Below are 16,605 nucleotides of genomic sequence, written 5' to 3' on the forward strand. Positions count from 1 at the left end.
AACTAAATCGAAATAATAGGAATAAAACCGAGACTCGACTAAATATTTGGGACCAAATGAGTTTTTCCCCTAACCGAATATTATGGATGTTCATCGGTTGATTCGGTTTAATTTTTGATTTTTTATTTCGATTTTACAAATATATAATCATATATCCGAACAATTTTTCTTCGGTTGAGTTTGATTTTCTACCGAAATGATTCGATTATTTCGATTTTGATATAATTATTTAAATTAATAAGATAAATATATTATAAAATATAATATATTATCTTTTTACATAATTTATTAGTAAAACATTTAAATATAAAATCTAAATAAATTACATAAACAACAATCAAATAAATATTAATCAAAATAATTTATCATTACTAATATCATTTCAAAAAATATATAATACAAAAAAAATTAATAACTTAATGAAGTTTCGGTTTTTTTTGGTCGGTTCGGTTTTGACATATATAATTCGAAACTGAACCAAATAAATCACGATTTTAAAATTTATATTCGAATTTTATAATTCGATTTTTGGTTTGGTTCATTGTTCGATTTTTTTGATTTTACGTGAAGTTTGAACACCCATGCCGAATGCAATATGGAATTTGCCACGATGACGTGGATTGTGTGTCGAATCAAATACCAATCAATTGCGTAGTTATTGCCAGCTGTTACGTGAGATCTCCACGCGCCAACAAACTCCTGTGGAAACACGCGCACATGAACCCAGTTGATACACATGATCTTAGATCCTGACACCCAATCCAACCCAAACCGAAACAAATTATCTGATCGAATTGTGGCAACGGGATCTCTTGTCTTTCCAAGTATTCGCGAATCGAGGTATGTATGTTTCAATTTGAATGTTGAAAATATCTTCCTGTTTTTGGAATTACATGTTTTTAAGCAGCTGTTCCTCCTTGTCTGAATTACCCATCTCTTACCCAGATGTAATAGCTGATCGCTAGTTGAACAGTTTTCAATCAGGGATAGATGGTGACAATTGTTGTTGTTTTTTTTTTTTTTGTAGAATATTTAAGTATCGGCTGATGTTAAGATTGTCTGAAGAATCGTTCCTTGTAAAATTTGAACTGTGTTTCCGTGAATCCTCCTCATTGCTTCTGATTTTCCTCGGTGCGGAGGTGGTCGGGTGAGGTGAATATTCGTAGATGCCAAAAACGTCAAACTGTAAGTTTTGATATTGGGGGTGGTGCATGTACTCGACTCAAAGGTCGGGAGAGATTAGGTTGATTAGCACCTTTTTTTGATGGCTAATAAACAGCAATCTTCCTCTGTTACCATTTCTACTGACCCAGCCACACCATCACCTCTCCAAGTTCCTGATACAAGATTTAGTGCCCCTTCCTTTACCTCACCCTCGTCATGGTTTTCACCACCAGGACTAACGTTTCCTCCTCCTTTGGCACAACTAAACCAGGCTCCTTCGCCATCAGCAAGGCCTCCTAAATTATTATCTCCAGCGAATGGAGTTCGAACTGGAAGCCTTGTTCCTCATATGAGCACTCCACCTGGTCCTCCTGTGTTTTCATCTCCGCTCCAGCCAGCTGCTGTTCCATTTAAAACTTCTCCTGCAACTCCTCAGCCCATTGCTTATTCTTCTGGTTCATCTTTTCCATCTTCTTCCCCTCCTCATTTCTCAAATGGATCAGTTGAATTGCAGCATCAAATTTCTGATGTTACAGAGGAGCATGATATGGAGTTTCCAAATGTTCTATTCTCAGCCCTCAAGGTATTTTTTGTTTTTGTTCTACGATGCTCAAGAAACTATTGCTTTCCAATGCACGTATCGAATTTAGTAATTTTCAGATAATTTTTTTTAAAGAAACTATAGTTTTTATCGTGTATTTGATGAATTCCTAATGAACTGGAGTTTTTGATACTGTTACCTATGTATAAGGGAAAACCTGTTCTCTGTCGTATTTCGTCCGTGGCACCTTGCCTTTAGTTATGGCCGAACAGGACTCTTATTTGAAACTATTGTCTTAATATTCAATACTATGTTATGGTGTTTGAGTTACAAAATAATTTGCTTCTCCCCCTCTCGTCATTTTGATGCTTCAGGTACTCAAACAGAAGAAGCTAGCCAATGTGCCTAGTTTAGGATTTGGGGCATTAATTTCTCCTGGCAGGGAGGTTTCACCAGGTCCTCAAATAATACAACGTGATCCCCATCGATGTCACAATTGTGGATCTTATGCCAATATTTACTGCAACATCTTACTTGAATCAGGCCAATGGCAATGTGTAATTTGCCGGAGTCTGAATGGAAGTGAAGGGGAATACATAGCTCAAACCAAACAAGAACTCCGAAATTTACCCGAACTTTCTTCCCCTCTCGTTGATTATGTGCAAACAGGGAACAAAATACCTGGTTATATCCCGGTGACTGAATCTAGAACATCAGCCCCTGTAGTTCTAGTTATAGATGAATGTTTAGATGAACAACACTTGCAGCATCTTCAGAGCTCCCTTCACGCATTTGTAGATTCCTTACCACCTACTACAAGACTTGGACTTGTGCTTTACGGCCGTGCAGTTTCAGTGTATGATTTCTCTGAAGAATCCGTGGCAGCTGCTGATGTACTTCCTGGTGGCAAATGACCAAGTGAGGACGCCTTGAGAGCACTGATATATGGGACTGGAATATACTTATCGCCGATTCATGCTTCTCTTCCCATTGCGCATGCCATTCTTGCATCATTGAGGGCATATCAATTGAATTTGCCTGAAGCTTCTAGAGATCGTTGCTTAGGTACGGCAGTGGAGGTTGCCCTGTCTATAATTCAAGGGCCATCAGCTGAAGTGTCAAGAGGTGTTATTAAAAGGCCTGGTGGAAGTAGCAGGATAATTGTGTGTGCTGGTGGACCAAGCACTTATGGCCCTGGTTCAGTTCCTCATTCCCTTGGTCATCCAAACTATGCATATATGGAGAAAGTAGCATTGAAGTGGATGGAGAATCTAGGTTCTGAAGCTTATCGTCGCAATACAGTGGTTGACATTCTATGTGCTGGAACATGCCCGGTACGAGTTCCTGTTTTTCTACCTCTTGCAAAATCTTCTGGAGGCATCCTGATTCTTCATGATGACTTCGGAGAGGCATTTGGTGTGAATTTGCAGAGAGCAGCTATTCGGGCTGCTGGTTCTCATGGTTTATTGGAGATTCGTTGTTCAGATGATGTTTTTGTTAGTCAAGTGGTAGGCCCTGGCAAGGAGGCACACAACGATAACCATGAATCATTTAAGAATGACAGTTGTCTTGCTATAAAAATGCTCAGTGTTGAAGAAACGCAAACTTTTGCAGTATACATGGAGACCGGCAGAGATATAAAGAGTGATTTTGTCTATTTTCAGTTTATGATTCAGTATTCAAATATTTATCAAGCTGAGATCTCCAGAGTGATTACCATTAGGCTCCCTACCGTGGATAGTGTTTCAGCATATCTAGAGAGTGTTCAAGATGAAGTGACTGCTGTTCTCATCGGAAAAAGAACTATTTTACTAGCGAAAAACTTAAACGATGCTCTTGGTATGTGAGTATCACTTGACGAGAGAATTAAAGATGTCGCAAGTAAATTTGGTTCCCAAGTGCCAAAGTCAAAATTTCATCGATACCCCAAAGAAATCTCATTATTGCCAGAACACTTGTTTCATCTTAGAAGAGGTCCTCTACTCGGAAGTATACTTTGTCACGAAGATGAGTGGTCTGTTTACCGATCTTTGTTCCTCAATGCTTCCTTTGATCTATCACTTCGCATGTTGGCACCTCGATGTCTTATGCATCGCGACGGTGGAACTTTTGAGGAGTTACCAGCTTACGATCTTGCTATGCAGTCTGATTCTGCAGTTGTTCTTGATCACGGGACAGATATCTTCATTTGGTTGGTATGCTTTTCTGTCTAACTTTTCTGTAATAGATTACGTTTAGTTTATCAAACCATTCAATTGAATTCAACATTCAGATGTGCTTGGTTTGCAATACTCCAGAGAATTTTGTCACAATTTCTACAGTTTGGCAGCTACTCATATATCATTTATTTGTACAGTCTTCCGTAGTTGCGTCACATGTTATTCGATTCCATTTTTTTTAAACTGGATGTTTTTGAGTAATGTATCCGAACTACAGTTCTGACTTCGCATGTTTTGACGATAAACTTAATTGGAATTTGGAGGAATAAAAACAATATTCCTATACTTTTTAGATCTCACCTACATTTGCTGCTTTCATTATGAAGATGTCTCAAATTAGTTTGTACATTTTATATCTGATTTCTTTCCTTCGTAACAATGGATGTTTTTGATCTGGTTTTTGTCGTAGTGGATAGATAAATAACTTTTTTCTTGTTATTGATATGAGATCAAGCTCTTTGCGTCGGATGGACTTGTTAGCCTCATAGTGAAATTGTACAGACTGTCTAATAATCGCTTTATCTAAAACATATTTGTATAGAGACAAAGCAACCTCTGTCTGACTCCTAAATATTTTCTCCTTCATATGAATTTTTTCCGTCAGAGTAAATTGATGAACCTTTTACTGTTCTTGAACCTTTTCAACATTCTGACTGCAATATTATGTTGTAGACCTGTAACAACAGTGAGAATTTGGGTTAGCTAAGGCATGGAGACTGTTTTTGTATGTGGAACATCAAACATGCACGAGTCTATTAAACATTAAACTTTCTGTGGTGATGCTGTGCAAGATTTAGCTTTATGTATGTGGCAGCTAGATCAGAACTCATGTGTCATATAAATGTGTTACAATATGACTTCTGGGAAAGGTGCTGTACCTTATTTATTTTATTTGTTGCATTTTTTCATAGACCTTTCTCATGATTAGGTAATATACAGGGTGCTGAGCTAGTTGCACAGGAAGGAAAAAGTGCAGCAGCTTTGGCGGCATGTAGGACACTGTCTGAAGAGCTTACTGAGATGAGGTTTCCTGCTCCTAGGATTCTTGCATTCAAGGTAGATCTTACCCTTTTTCAAAAAATGACAACTATAAATTTACGAAGATGCTAACTTCAAACAAATAACAAGGATGAAAGAAGAATACATAGTAAACCATCTAGTTGAAGACTTCGTTTTTTCTGATTTTGTATGATGAATGGAATCTACATTCTTTGATCTTTTCACATCCATCTAAATGCTTTATTCATTAAATAAATAATGAAAAAATTTGTGGTTTGCTCTGGTTACGTCGACATTCCATTAGTTCATCAAGGTAGTAATTTTTGTAGATAGTAGGGGGTGGATGACGCTATGTGTCTGGGTTGGATGGGATTAGATGATTTAAGTTTTGATTAGGGTGGATTTAATCAAAGTTTGATAAGAAGTGATCATTGCACACCTCTTTCAACCGTGGAACAATGACATCTTTATTAAATTTTGTGGATAGTAGGGGTCCGACAAGGTGGGTGATGATTGTTAGGATCTAGATCTCCAAACACAATTAATTCTGCGAATATTGACTAATGAAAAAGGAAGACAAATTTATTAATATGAAATATAATCTGAGAAATATCTCAGCCAAGGATGGAATCCTTTTAAAAGAAGAATATACTTACTCTCCCTGTCCCCAGCACAAGCTAGTAAGAACGAAACACAATAAATGAATCCCCTTCCCTTCTCTCCCGTCTAATTTATCTTCTCCCCCTCCTAATCCCTTTCCACTTCTCCAAGTTATTGTTTCTATAATTCTCTTGATAAGTTGAGAGACCCAATTTATCTCTGCCCATGATACTACTCCTATTTTTTACTTATCCAGCCCAATTGTCTCAAGTACCTAACAATGATGTCGGGGCTAGGTGTGATTATGTGATTTTGGGCTAGTTGGGTATGGTAGATTTGGATTTAATAAAACTTTAATAAGAATTAGTTAAGATTATTTAAATTGAAAAAATAACATATATATATATATATGGATATGCTGAATGCGTATTACTTGGCAAGGTTATTTGAGTACACTTGACAAGGTTATTTGAGTACGTCTCAGCCGGTTTTGTATGTGAGAAATGGAATAATGGAGTGTCAGATGGTCATTATAATCTCTATTCAACTTTATCAACAGCAAATGATCAAATGCAAACTTGTTTTAACCTTTGAGCATTTGATGTGGTTGCATACCTCATACCTGATACTTGAAACAGAGGTTTCACTATGTTGAAAAACCTCCTCAGAATATTTGCGCTGAATATTTATGTTTAATAACAGGAAGGGAGCTCCCAGGCATGATACTTCGTCTCTAGGCTGATACCAGCACACAAAGACCCACCTTACGAACAGGTTGGTGATGTCAATTTGGTCTTGAATATATGCCACTTGCTGTATGCTCTGGAGTTATGGCCCGTCCAATAGCAGTAACTTTATCATTGTTGCCTGCCTCTTTTTGAGTAATGAGCCTACTCTAATCCATTTGCGGATACAGGAAGCAAAATTTCCTCAGCTTCGAACTTTGACTGCGGATCAACGGACAAAGCTGAAAAGTAGTTTTATTCACTTTGATGATCCAAGCTTCTACGAGTGGATGCGGAATCTGAAAGTATTGCCACCAGAACCAAGCTGAGAAACTACTTGAGTAGGGTACGTAGTCATCATCATATCATACTTTTCGAGTATCCATGCCCTGTCATGGCCTTTGCTGTGTCATTTTAGCAGTTCCTTTGCATGATGGCAGATACTCATTCTTACTAGACTTTGATTTTTTTTTTTCACTCTTTATGACAGAGCACATATTTGATGCACAGCTGCTCTTTTGTATATATATTTTTCCAAGATTGACTGCTGGATGACACAAATATGGATCCCCGGATGCTATAATTACGACTCTCAGTGGCACTTGCTAATTTTGGGGTTCTTTAATCGAATATTGTAATTTTTTTTATATAAAAATTTAGTAAAGATGGTTGGTTACTAAATAGGGTAAAAACTCATGATTATTTTTATTACTGTCTTAAAAAGCATGCTTACAATAATTAATATGTTAATTATGTGTCTAAAGACTTCGGAGCAGTACAATCATGTTTTTACAAATATATTTATTATCGTAAACGGTCAAGTTTTAATAATTGTCGATATAATTATCTTAAAATTTCTAAATGAAGTTACGTTAGATATTAATTAAAATGAGAGAAAAATATATATAATAACATAGAAACGCGTTATGTGAAATTTGTTTGTATCAATAAAACATGACATGTACAATATGATGCAATATATATAAATAAATTGGTAGTTTATGACAATTTATAATAAATTTCAGGATGAATGTCAAAATTATCATATTTGACCATATCAATGGCTTAATATTTCGCCTTGATTGTCAATCTCTAAGCGAAAATACTATTCTATGAATATAATTTGAGTGCATTGTGGTTAAAATCGGTAGTAGATATGAAATTTTTTGAAATTTATTTTTGTACAAAATTCACATTATAGATAGTTTCGAATAAAGTGTTAAAATTCATATTAATTAAAATACATGTATAAAATATATCAAACTTTGCAAAAATTACCAAAAATGAATGAAATTATATTATGGTATCACTTCACTCGAGTGTTGTCCTCGTTTATTTCGTTTTTCTTTATTTTATTACTATAATGATCAGAATCAAAATATGAATGAAAATCAACATTTCGAATGCCGGCAAAGATCAATAATCAATACAAATAAGTCTAAAAAAATATAAAATCAATAATAAAAAATAAGTGTGTGTCTAAAATCGCCTCTTGTTATCATCAAACAAAAAGGAAATCGCGCTTTTTTGACTGTCCCACGCTTTTTATTCACTTGGGTGTAAGAATTAGATGCAGAAATGGTAATCAGTAAATGTGGGGCTTCTTTCCCAAGTTGATTGTAATCGGTATTCTCGCCGGCTACAAACCCTAGCCCCATCAACATGGAGCTTGAAGCCAATGGCGATGTAAACCACGTCTACAAGAAGCCAAAACTAGCCTTGATATCCGAAGCCGAAATTCGGGAGGAGTTCGCCCATCACCAGCCGGGCATCGCCAGGATCAACAACGGCAGCTTCGGAAGCTGCCCCGCTTCCATCATCGCCGCTCAGAAGCTCTGGCAGCTTCGATTCCTCCGCCATCCGGACGATTTCTTCTTCAACCATCTTCAGCGCCAAATCACTCGCTCTCGCTCCATCGTTAAGGAGCTTGTGAATGCCGACCACGTCGATGAAATCTCCATTGTCGACAATGCCACTACTGCTGCTGCCATTGTTCTCCAGCATGTTGGATGGGCTTTTGCGGAAGGGAGATTCCAGAAGGGAGATGCTGTTGTCATGCTCCACTGCGCTTTCCAGGCTGTGAAGAAGTCGATTGAAGCGTATGTCACTCGGGCTGGCGGTTCTGTCATCGTGGTTCACTTGCCTTTCCCTGTGAATTCCAATGAAGAGATTATTGCCGAGTTTCGGAAAGGCTTGGCTAGAGGTAAGGCAAACGGCAGGACAGTTAGGCTAGCGATAATAGATCATATAACTTCAATGCCCTGTGTTGTCATTCCCGCTCGTGAATTGGTTAGGATATGTAGGGAGGAAGGTGTTGAACGCGTCTTTGTGGACGCTGCTCATGCTATTGGCAGTGTTCATGTTGATGTCAAGGAAATCGGAGCCGATTTTTATGTAAGCAATTTGCATAAATGGTTTTTCTGCCCTCCTTCTGTTGCATTTTTATACTGCCGAAAGTTACCCATATCGCCCGATTTACATCACCCTGTGGTTTCACATGAATATGGGAATGGATTGGCTATAGAGAGCGCATGGATTGGAACTCGAGACTACAGCTCTCAACTTGTAATTCCTGAAGCTTTAGATTTCATTAATAGGTTTCAAGGTGGACTCGTGGGAATTCAGAAGCATAATCATGACAAAGTAGTGGAAATGGGTGAAATGTTGGCTAAAGCTTGGGGAACAAATCTTGGTTCACCTCCAGAGATGTGCCCCAGCATGGCGATGGTTGGACTGCCTTCGGGATTGGGTATTTTGTGTGATGATGATGCATTGAAGTTAAGGACACACTTGAGAAATCATTTTGGGGTTGAAGTCCCCATATATTTTCAGGCTCCAAGAGATGGGGAGATGGGATCCACGGATGTGAATGGTTGTCTAACAGGATATGCTCGTATTTCTCATCAAGTGTACAATAATGTCGATGATTATATGAAGTTACGTGATGCAATCAATCAACTTCTCCATGATGGACTCACTTGCAAGAAGCTTCGGATAGAATGAAGTGTCGTGAACTCATTTTACGCACTTCTCGTGTTCCCTTGAGTACAAATCAGTAGGTTAGTCTCTCTTCAATAATTTTGTTTATGAACTTTTCCTTATTATATATTGTCATCACGGTAATCAACATCAGTTGTGCAGTTATTAATTCACTTATAATCTAGGACCCATATTTGTACTCTATGACTATATTCAGTTGCACTTATAATCTAGGACCCATATTAGTGCTCTATGACTAGGATCAATTTAAATGTTTTTTTTCAAAAAAAAATTGTTTGCATGGTTTGTACCTTCTGGAAAATCTGCAGGAACTTATTTGTCATGTATGGGAAAATTTCATCTTAAATTTATGGGATATGTTGCCTTCCATACATATACATCTATCTTTCTGCATGGATTTTTTTTTCTTATTTAACAAAAAACCAATTACAAGAACACTTGAAATTACCTGAAGGAACACCCTCAATGTCATTTCTAATTTATTGGCAGCTTGGTCAAGAGAAGTATACTAGTTTGTATCATGCTTAGGAAATCAAGTAGGGTGTCAATTATGTTCCTTGAAGTTTTGGTCTATGAGGATATTCTTTTCTCTAGGTGCACTACTACGTTTGTAAATCTGTTTTTTCTTAATTCAATATGAGTTTAGTTTTATATTAAAATTTTGTGAAATATACTCGAAGCCCCATTTTGTGCTTTACTGACATATTTATTTAAACTATGCATGCAGAAATCGTCTTCCAATTTGTTCCTGTGTTCTTTTCTTGCCTTGTAGCCAGTAACAATCGTAAAACTATTTTAATGCCTTTTTTGTCCTTTGACGAACACAATCGTGGGATCACATTAGAAATTATTGAAAAATCAACCCTCTTGTGGGCCATCATGTCTAGGATTTGATATTAGTCCAAAATACTAGGGGAAAATCAGCTTGTGAAATCAAAACAGTTGCTTTTTTTAAAAAAATATGGATTTTAAAATCTCTTCGGGAGCAAATCTAGGTGAATTTTTTACAATGCTTCTAAAGTTTTTTAGTTCTTTGGGACTAAAATGCCCTTAGTTTTTAGCTATGTCATCTGCAATATGTTTCTCCTGACCTAGTATTCCACCTTTCCACCCCCAAAAGCCTATTAGATGCATGTAGGTAGGTTCTGCCCTGTACTTTGATTCCCTTATTATCGGAAGGACAAAGTGCTGTTACCTTTTTCCGTTTTTCAAATAATTGAGATGTTCGGTTTAACTTTATGTTTGTTTTGGGAGTATGAAATTAATACTCAAGTCACTGTTGTTGTTCTCAAGTACGACTATACATAATAGTGCTATGAAGCTGTTGATGCCAAGGTGCTTGTAAAGATTATGACCTGCGATGATAAATGTGGAGAGTGTGAGACCTACGACTTTGTTGATGCATTTCGACTATGTTCATGGTTAATCTAGGAGAGCTTCATTATGTTCTCGCACAAGCGGCATTATTATCTAAAATGAGCTTGTGTGTTTGATTTCAATCTTTAGTTTTGCAGCTATTTTGAAGAGAGAAGTGGAGAAGATTACGGAAAATAAATTGCGCGGGAAAGCGTTCTTATACCTGATTTGTCCTGAAGAATGATGAATTTTGAAGGATGCAACTGAACAGCCAAGCTAAGCATGAACAATAGAAATCGTCGAGGTTTCTCCCTTATCAACAGAATTGCTAGTTTTGCAGTCATATCTTCCTGTTTTAGTTGTGATGGTAAATTTGTTAAGACCCTCATTTTCATTTTCTCCCCATGCCAGCTTTCAGATGCTCTTATTTTCTTGAAGGTGCGTGGATGATATGAATATCTTCTTTCAAAATACTAGCACATCTTAAATGCAAGTGCACGTATCATGATAACGAGTGGATAGATTTTATACTAAAAATGGTTGATTTATCCCCGCCAATATATACCAGGCACTGCATCGCTGAAGGAATGACAAGTTAGATTTTCAATCATTCACTTATGCAAGTAGTCTAGTTTCGTTGGGAAAATTCCAACGCCATTCAACCCTTTTTTTTTTCTTCATGTTTTCAGGAGCACACCATGTAATAGGAAGAACCTATCTACTCTACCAGAAAAACCATACCAACCCCAGTGTAATCGCGAATCGGACTCGGCATCCTACATGGAAAAAACAAATATTTTTTTGTAGCATGAATTCCAAGTATGCGTATTATTGTTTTTTTCAGCAACCTCAAATCTTTTCTTTCAAATTTAACGGTCAATAACTCCTATCTTTCACCTCCATCCTTCCCCCAGCTTCCGATTCAAACCCAAATCATTAAGACCAAGTTCAACCCTAAGATCGAATATGGATTTACAAACTCCCACAACATAGGGTGAACTTATCGTAAAATACCAAAAACTATTGTAATCCAAAAATCCCGAGGCCACAGAGTGAAATTCACCCAGATAAAAATAGCTTCTGCCCTTTTGATGTATAGTGTAACTAACTTTCTCAATTAGCACCAAACGTGGAACAAAGTATAACTTTCACAACTGAAAGGGGGAAAAATCAACACCCAAGCGCAATCAAATTTACAAAGACCAAATTGGATTTTGCTAAGATTCTAGAAATGTAACATGATTGCTCAAAACACTGCAGCCAAATATAAGAAGCCAGCTAAAAATAAGAAACAGTAATAATAATTAAAAAGGGAATTGACATTCTCTCTCTTTAGAATGCGAAAGCAGCCCCCACGTTCCACAATACTCTCAACAATTTGCTTCAACCAAAAATTTTAAAAAATGAGCCCTTAGCCATGTAGACAGTCGGGCAAAAGCCACCCTTCCCCAAAGCATGTATATATACATATATATACTTCCGTGACACCCAATAACGCAAAATAAGAAGGCAGTACAGCTTGGAGCAAAGTCAAAAGAACTCACTGCCTCTATCGTGACTCATTTTTTAGGTTCTCTGGAGGTCATCATCACAAGCTTCTGACCTCCACCATTCCGCCACACACCACGAGCAGGCAGACTTTCCATATTTGGTCCGCTTGAGGCATGATAATCCTTTATATTTGGACCAGGATCTGGATCATGATCAGCACTTTTAAGATCCAGGAGTGCTTCAACAGAGCCATCACCAAGGCGGACTCTGTGAAACTTGGAAGTTTTCTTCTTTTGCTTACCTTTCCCATCACCAGTACCTGACTTCAGATTAGCTTCAACCACAGAAGAGGAGTCACTTTTTAATTTTGTGGCCTCGCCAGGTCCACTCGATTCTAACCGTGAATAATCAACCACGGCTTTTGATTTGCCTCGGTCAGATCGATACCCATCCTTCGATAACACAGGCACCGCTTCTTCCGAAGGTCTGTGGTTGGACTGTAATTCATTCACAGTGCTTATAATCCTATCGGCTAAACTGTTTTTAGCAACACTATTTCCAGAATCTACAGATTTACTTTTACCTTTCTTAGAGTCCTTACTATTCTTTAAGCGGATGCCATTGTTCCGACCATTCTCTCTCGGAGCACTCTCTACCAGATTAACATGATAGGCTTCAATCAGCGCTTTCTGCTTCTGAGCATCAGGAAGAAGACTAGCTAACTCAGGAACAAGATGAGACAACCCAAACTCCACAGCATGCGCTAGATATGTCTCAGCATCCATTGAACCTTGACGATATTCACCAGAAATCTCTCTAAATGTAATGAATTTTTCTTCATCAAACCCCAAAGCCGAACGAATTTTCTCCACAAGGGATTTGTTTGCTGTTTGAACATCTTTTACCTTGTCCGAAGTATGGTCACTTGAAGGAGAATCGCGTGTCTGTGATAAAGAAACTTGAGGAAAATCACCAGATGACGATTCTAGAGAGCCACACTCAGAAAGATTAGAGGCCAACAAAGAGTGACGGATACAGCTAGTGCTTTCGGACATCCTCGATGAAATCAAAGAAGCAGTTGACGCTGAATCAGTAACCAATGATGGACAAGACAGAGCTGAAATTGAACGTCCAGGCGGGGCATGCCCAATTTCTATTGCGGGTCTGCTCAGTCCAGGACCAGATGCCGATCCAGAAGCACTACTGATTGAGGGCCAATCATGAAGACTGTTGATTTCTGGCTGAGCAAACGTCCGACTACTTCCTGGCCAAGAGGGAGCAGGAGCTGAAGATGAGGCATTTCCTTTTCGGTTACCCTGATGACGGAGAAGTGCAGCCATAGTTCTTTTAGGCTGGACATCAGAATGGGAGTTCTGTTGACTACCTCCAGGATTCACAGTGAGAGGAGGAAAGGAAACTTCTCCAAGTGTTGCACCAGTTGAATTATGAGATAATGCCTGCAGATATCTTGATGTTGGCTCAGAAACAGTTGTTGTCACAGACTCCAAAGGTGGAACAAGCGTCTCAACATCAGCAGTTTCTCCATGATCAGTAGCAGTCCGAGTACTAAATGGTGCTGTATTAGCTGTTTCAAGACTTGCTTGGATGGCCAAAGAAAGTTGATTATCAGAGAGATCTCGTTGAAATGTACGCCCTCTTCCGCGACGATGATCTTGTTCGCTACTTCGTTGATACCGAAAACTGGTGGGTATCTATAGAGAATAGAACATTAGAGCACATAAAATGCACTCCTGGAAACATATAATAAGAATCCCGACGGAATAAATTGCCTTTAGATGCAAAAGCAAGTCCCTCCAAAATAGAGAGCAGATGGGAAAGACAATAACCAAATGAAAATTTGAATCACACTGTGATTAATATTTTTTATGGTTTCGAGGAGATACATGCCTGAAGAGCAGCACTACGCTTTGAACGAGACATACGTCCCCCATGCTCCAAAATATTGTGCCTCTGCAACATAACCCAAAACAAAGTAAGAATGAAGCAGTTATATTCCATATAAAGCGCAACTTCACTCACAACAAATGCCCAACAAGCTGACCTTCAATTCAGCTTCAGATTGGAAGACAACGAACTTTTTGCCAAGACAATCCTCATCCTCACATAGAAAATGATCACGGCGAAAGTGGATCTGACAATTTTAGGCATTCCAAATAAGTAACAAAAAATAAAATTAAATGCAATGGTTAATGAACTACAGATACTAGCTTTAGCAGCACGCTGATGCTCTAACCTCCAAATCATCATAGTTTTTGTAGTACTCATACTGTCCTGGATGCTGCCTGCACACATCCGTTTATCACATTTACCATTCAATTAGTGGAGAACACCAAATTCAACATATAATTGCAACTAAAACTACAAAGATTACCTTTGGCATATGTGACAAATATAGTGTTCTGTAGACATATGTGTATAGAGCTCGTTATCCCCGTAAAATGGTGTTACGCAAAATTCACACCGAGGATGCCCCATGAAACCTCCCTTTTCACTTTCGGTTCCATCCACCTCAGAGTCACCTGTGTTTGTGTGTTGAGTGAGTTGAGATCTCGTGTATAACTTTTGTTCACAAATGAAAACCTGTGAATAACAAATACAGCTTTGTCAGTTCTTGCAACTTGTAACCATGATACGTGATTAATTTCCCACCAAGAATGCAATCAGCAGTCATTAATCACTACAGTACGTCCAAGTACGAGAGAAGACGATTTATTAATTCTCTATGTTCTATCAAGAAATCATTCACTTGGATGCTTCACATTATTTAAGCATCCAAATTATATATTAAAATATTATCTGTTAAAAAATGCAACATCCCAAATGCCAATATGTTAATTGTTAGGTCATGAAGTTGTCTACAATTTCCACATACAATAACAAAATACATCCCAGAAAGAAGTTAGCCTCTCTATTCACGAGCTAAATCGCCATTTCATAGAATTCTTACGTAACTTGTGAATTTTCCTTTCATTTCAATATATTCCACAAGTATAATTAACATAAATATCAATCAGCAGACATCCCATATTATATTTATTTAATCCAATTCCAACTTCATATTTAATTTGTGAATTATACCCAAGCCTTAGTAAGAAACTGTCTGAACAAAACAAATTCATAACCATCATAAATATCAGCACTTAACATAGTATGCTTGTCTACAATAAACATAGAACTAACAAAGAGCTAGGTGATATATGAACAAAATATCTAGGAAAACAAGCTATACCTTTCTTCCTTCCAAGCACAAGCTGCACATCATAAACCTATGTTTATGAAATAAATGAGCCTTTAGCTGCTCAATGTTTCTAAACTTTGCTTTTCTCCTGGATCCATCATCAGGATGATCCTCCATCTTATCACACACTCCACATGAAAGTCTGCACATGGCCTTGATCATCTTGTAATGATCCGAATCATCAAAAAATGACTGCGTATCTTCGTCATACCAAAAGTTTTCTGCTCTGCCTTCTTTTGCTTTGGGAGGAAACAATGAAAAATCACTGATCGTATTCGTATAAATTCCCAACGCCTTACAGAAGATTAGCAACGCCACAGAAAAAAAAAACAAAAGAAAAGAACCATTTAGTTCAATGCAGAGGTAGAGAGAAAAATAACACCTGAAATTCTGAACCGAGGCCAGACTTTTCAATTTCTAATAGGGTGAAGGGAAACGACCAAAATCATTTACAACCAATCCATTGAGCAGAAGACAATGCCTTAAAAAGCCCCTGACATAACCAAGCCAAACAACTCAATCTTAATCTTAAATAAACAAAAGACTTATCAGGAACCTTGGTTACGAAGACGACGTTGGACTCAGTCTTGCAAATACAGCAGCGACGATCATCGCAGATGAACCGTAGACGAGCCACGCAAGTGGAACAGACATCCTTGTGACCACAAGCACCGTAAGCCACCCACTCCAAGCTCTCCGCACACACCGCACAGCTATCGTCCATTGCCAACGGATTGGAGTCGGAGACAATCAAATGCTAGACTTATATATATTTTATATGGCGTAAGAAATCGACTCGACAAATAATCAGGGGTGGAAACGGCAAATTTCGTTTACGATTCGACGATTCGTTGGTATTGTTCTAGGGTTGAAAAAGTTGTGACGCGCCCCCAAATTTATCGTCCACGAGTAATCCACTTCCCCTTGCCTCGCACGTTGTGTTCGGTAATTATTACGAAGTAAATTTTATATTAATTAGTATAAAATATTTTAAAATCACATTAATTTAATAAATAAAAAATATAGGGGTCATTGACTAAAATAATTATTTGAATAAGATTGTGAATCATTTTCAAAATTTTATGGTCGAATTATTGCTATTACTAGTAACTCTCGTGCATAATATTAAACTTTTTTGGTGTTAAATAATTTTGTTGTGAAAAATTTATAGAATATATTAAATTTTAAAACTTTAAAAATAATTTTTTATATTATGGAAAATATAATCATTTAAAAATTATGAAACATAGA

The 16,605-nt window shown here is 37.6% G+C and overlaps 2 protein-coding genes and 1 pseudogene across 6 annotated transcripts; 2 read left to right on the forward strand and 1 right to left on the reverse strand.

Annotated features, from left to right (window-relative positions):
• Positions 1 to 682: 682 nt before the first annotated feature.
• On the forward strand, positions 683 to 6,871 carry LOC142528780 (protein transport protein SEC23 A-like; annotated as a pseudogene).
• Positions 6,872 to 7,812: 941 nt separating this feature from the next.
• On the forward strand, positions 7,813 to 11,080 carry LOC142529069 (L-cysteine desulfhydrase-like). Of its 2 annotated transcripts, none has more exons than XM_075634460.1 (2): positions 7,813 to 9,307; positions 10,755 to 11,080. In XM_075634460.1, the coding sequence occupies exon 1, from the start codon at positions 7,911 to 7,913 to the stop codon at positions 9,249 to 9,251; it is 1,341 nt and encodes a 446-aa protein (XP_075490575.1). In that variant the 5' UTR covers positions 7,813 to 7,910; the 3' UTR covers positions 9,252 to 9,307; positions 10,755 to 11,080. The 2 variants fall into 2 exon arrangements, with proteins under 2 accessions (XP_075490575.1, XP_075490574.1); XM_075634459.1 differs by having other exon boundaries at positions 10,763 to 11,080.
• Positions 11,081 to 11,889: 809 nt separating this feature from the next.
• LOC142528585 (uncharacterized) lies at positions 11,890 to 16,292 on the reverse strand. 4 transcript variants are annotated; one of them, XM_075633632.1, is made up of 8 exons: positions 15,911 to 16,292; positions 15,346 to 15,648; positions 14,488 to 14,696; positions 14,350 to 14,398; positions 14,158 to 14,247; positions 14,004 to 14,066; positions 12,679 to 13,807; positions 12,289 to 12,592 (listed from the first exon to the last, which is right to left on the reverse strand). In XM_075633632.1, exons 1-8 carry the CDS (start codon positions 16,076 to 16,078, stop codon positions 12,531 to 12,533), a joined length of 2,073 nt encoding a protein of 690 aa, XP_075489747.1. In that variant the 5' UTR covers positions 16,079 to 16,292; the 3' UTR covers positions 12,289 to 12,530. The 4 variants fall into 4 exon arrangements, with proteins under 4 accessions (XP_075489746.1, XP_075489744.1, XP_075489745.1 ...); XM_075633631.1 differs by having other exon boundaries at positions 11,890 to 13,807; positions 15,346 to 15,593; positions 15,911 to 16,291; XM_075633629.1 differs by having other exon boundaries at positions 11,890 to 13,807; positions 15,911 to 16,291.
• Positions 16,293 to 16,605: the final 313 nt, after the last annotated feature.

Source organism: Primulina tabacum, chromosome 16 (assembly GCF_025594145.1).
Source record: "Primulina tabacum isolate GXHZ01 chromosome 16, ASM2559414v2, whole genome shotgun sequence".
In the NCBI taxonomy this organism is placed as follows: Eukaryota; Viridiplantae; Streptophyta; class Magnoliopsida; order Lamiales; family Gesneriaceae; genus Primulina; species Primulina tabacum.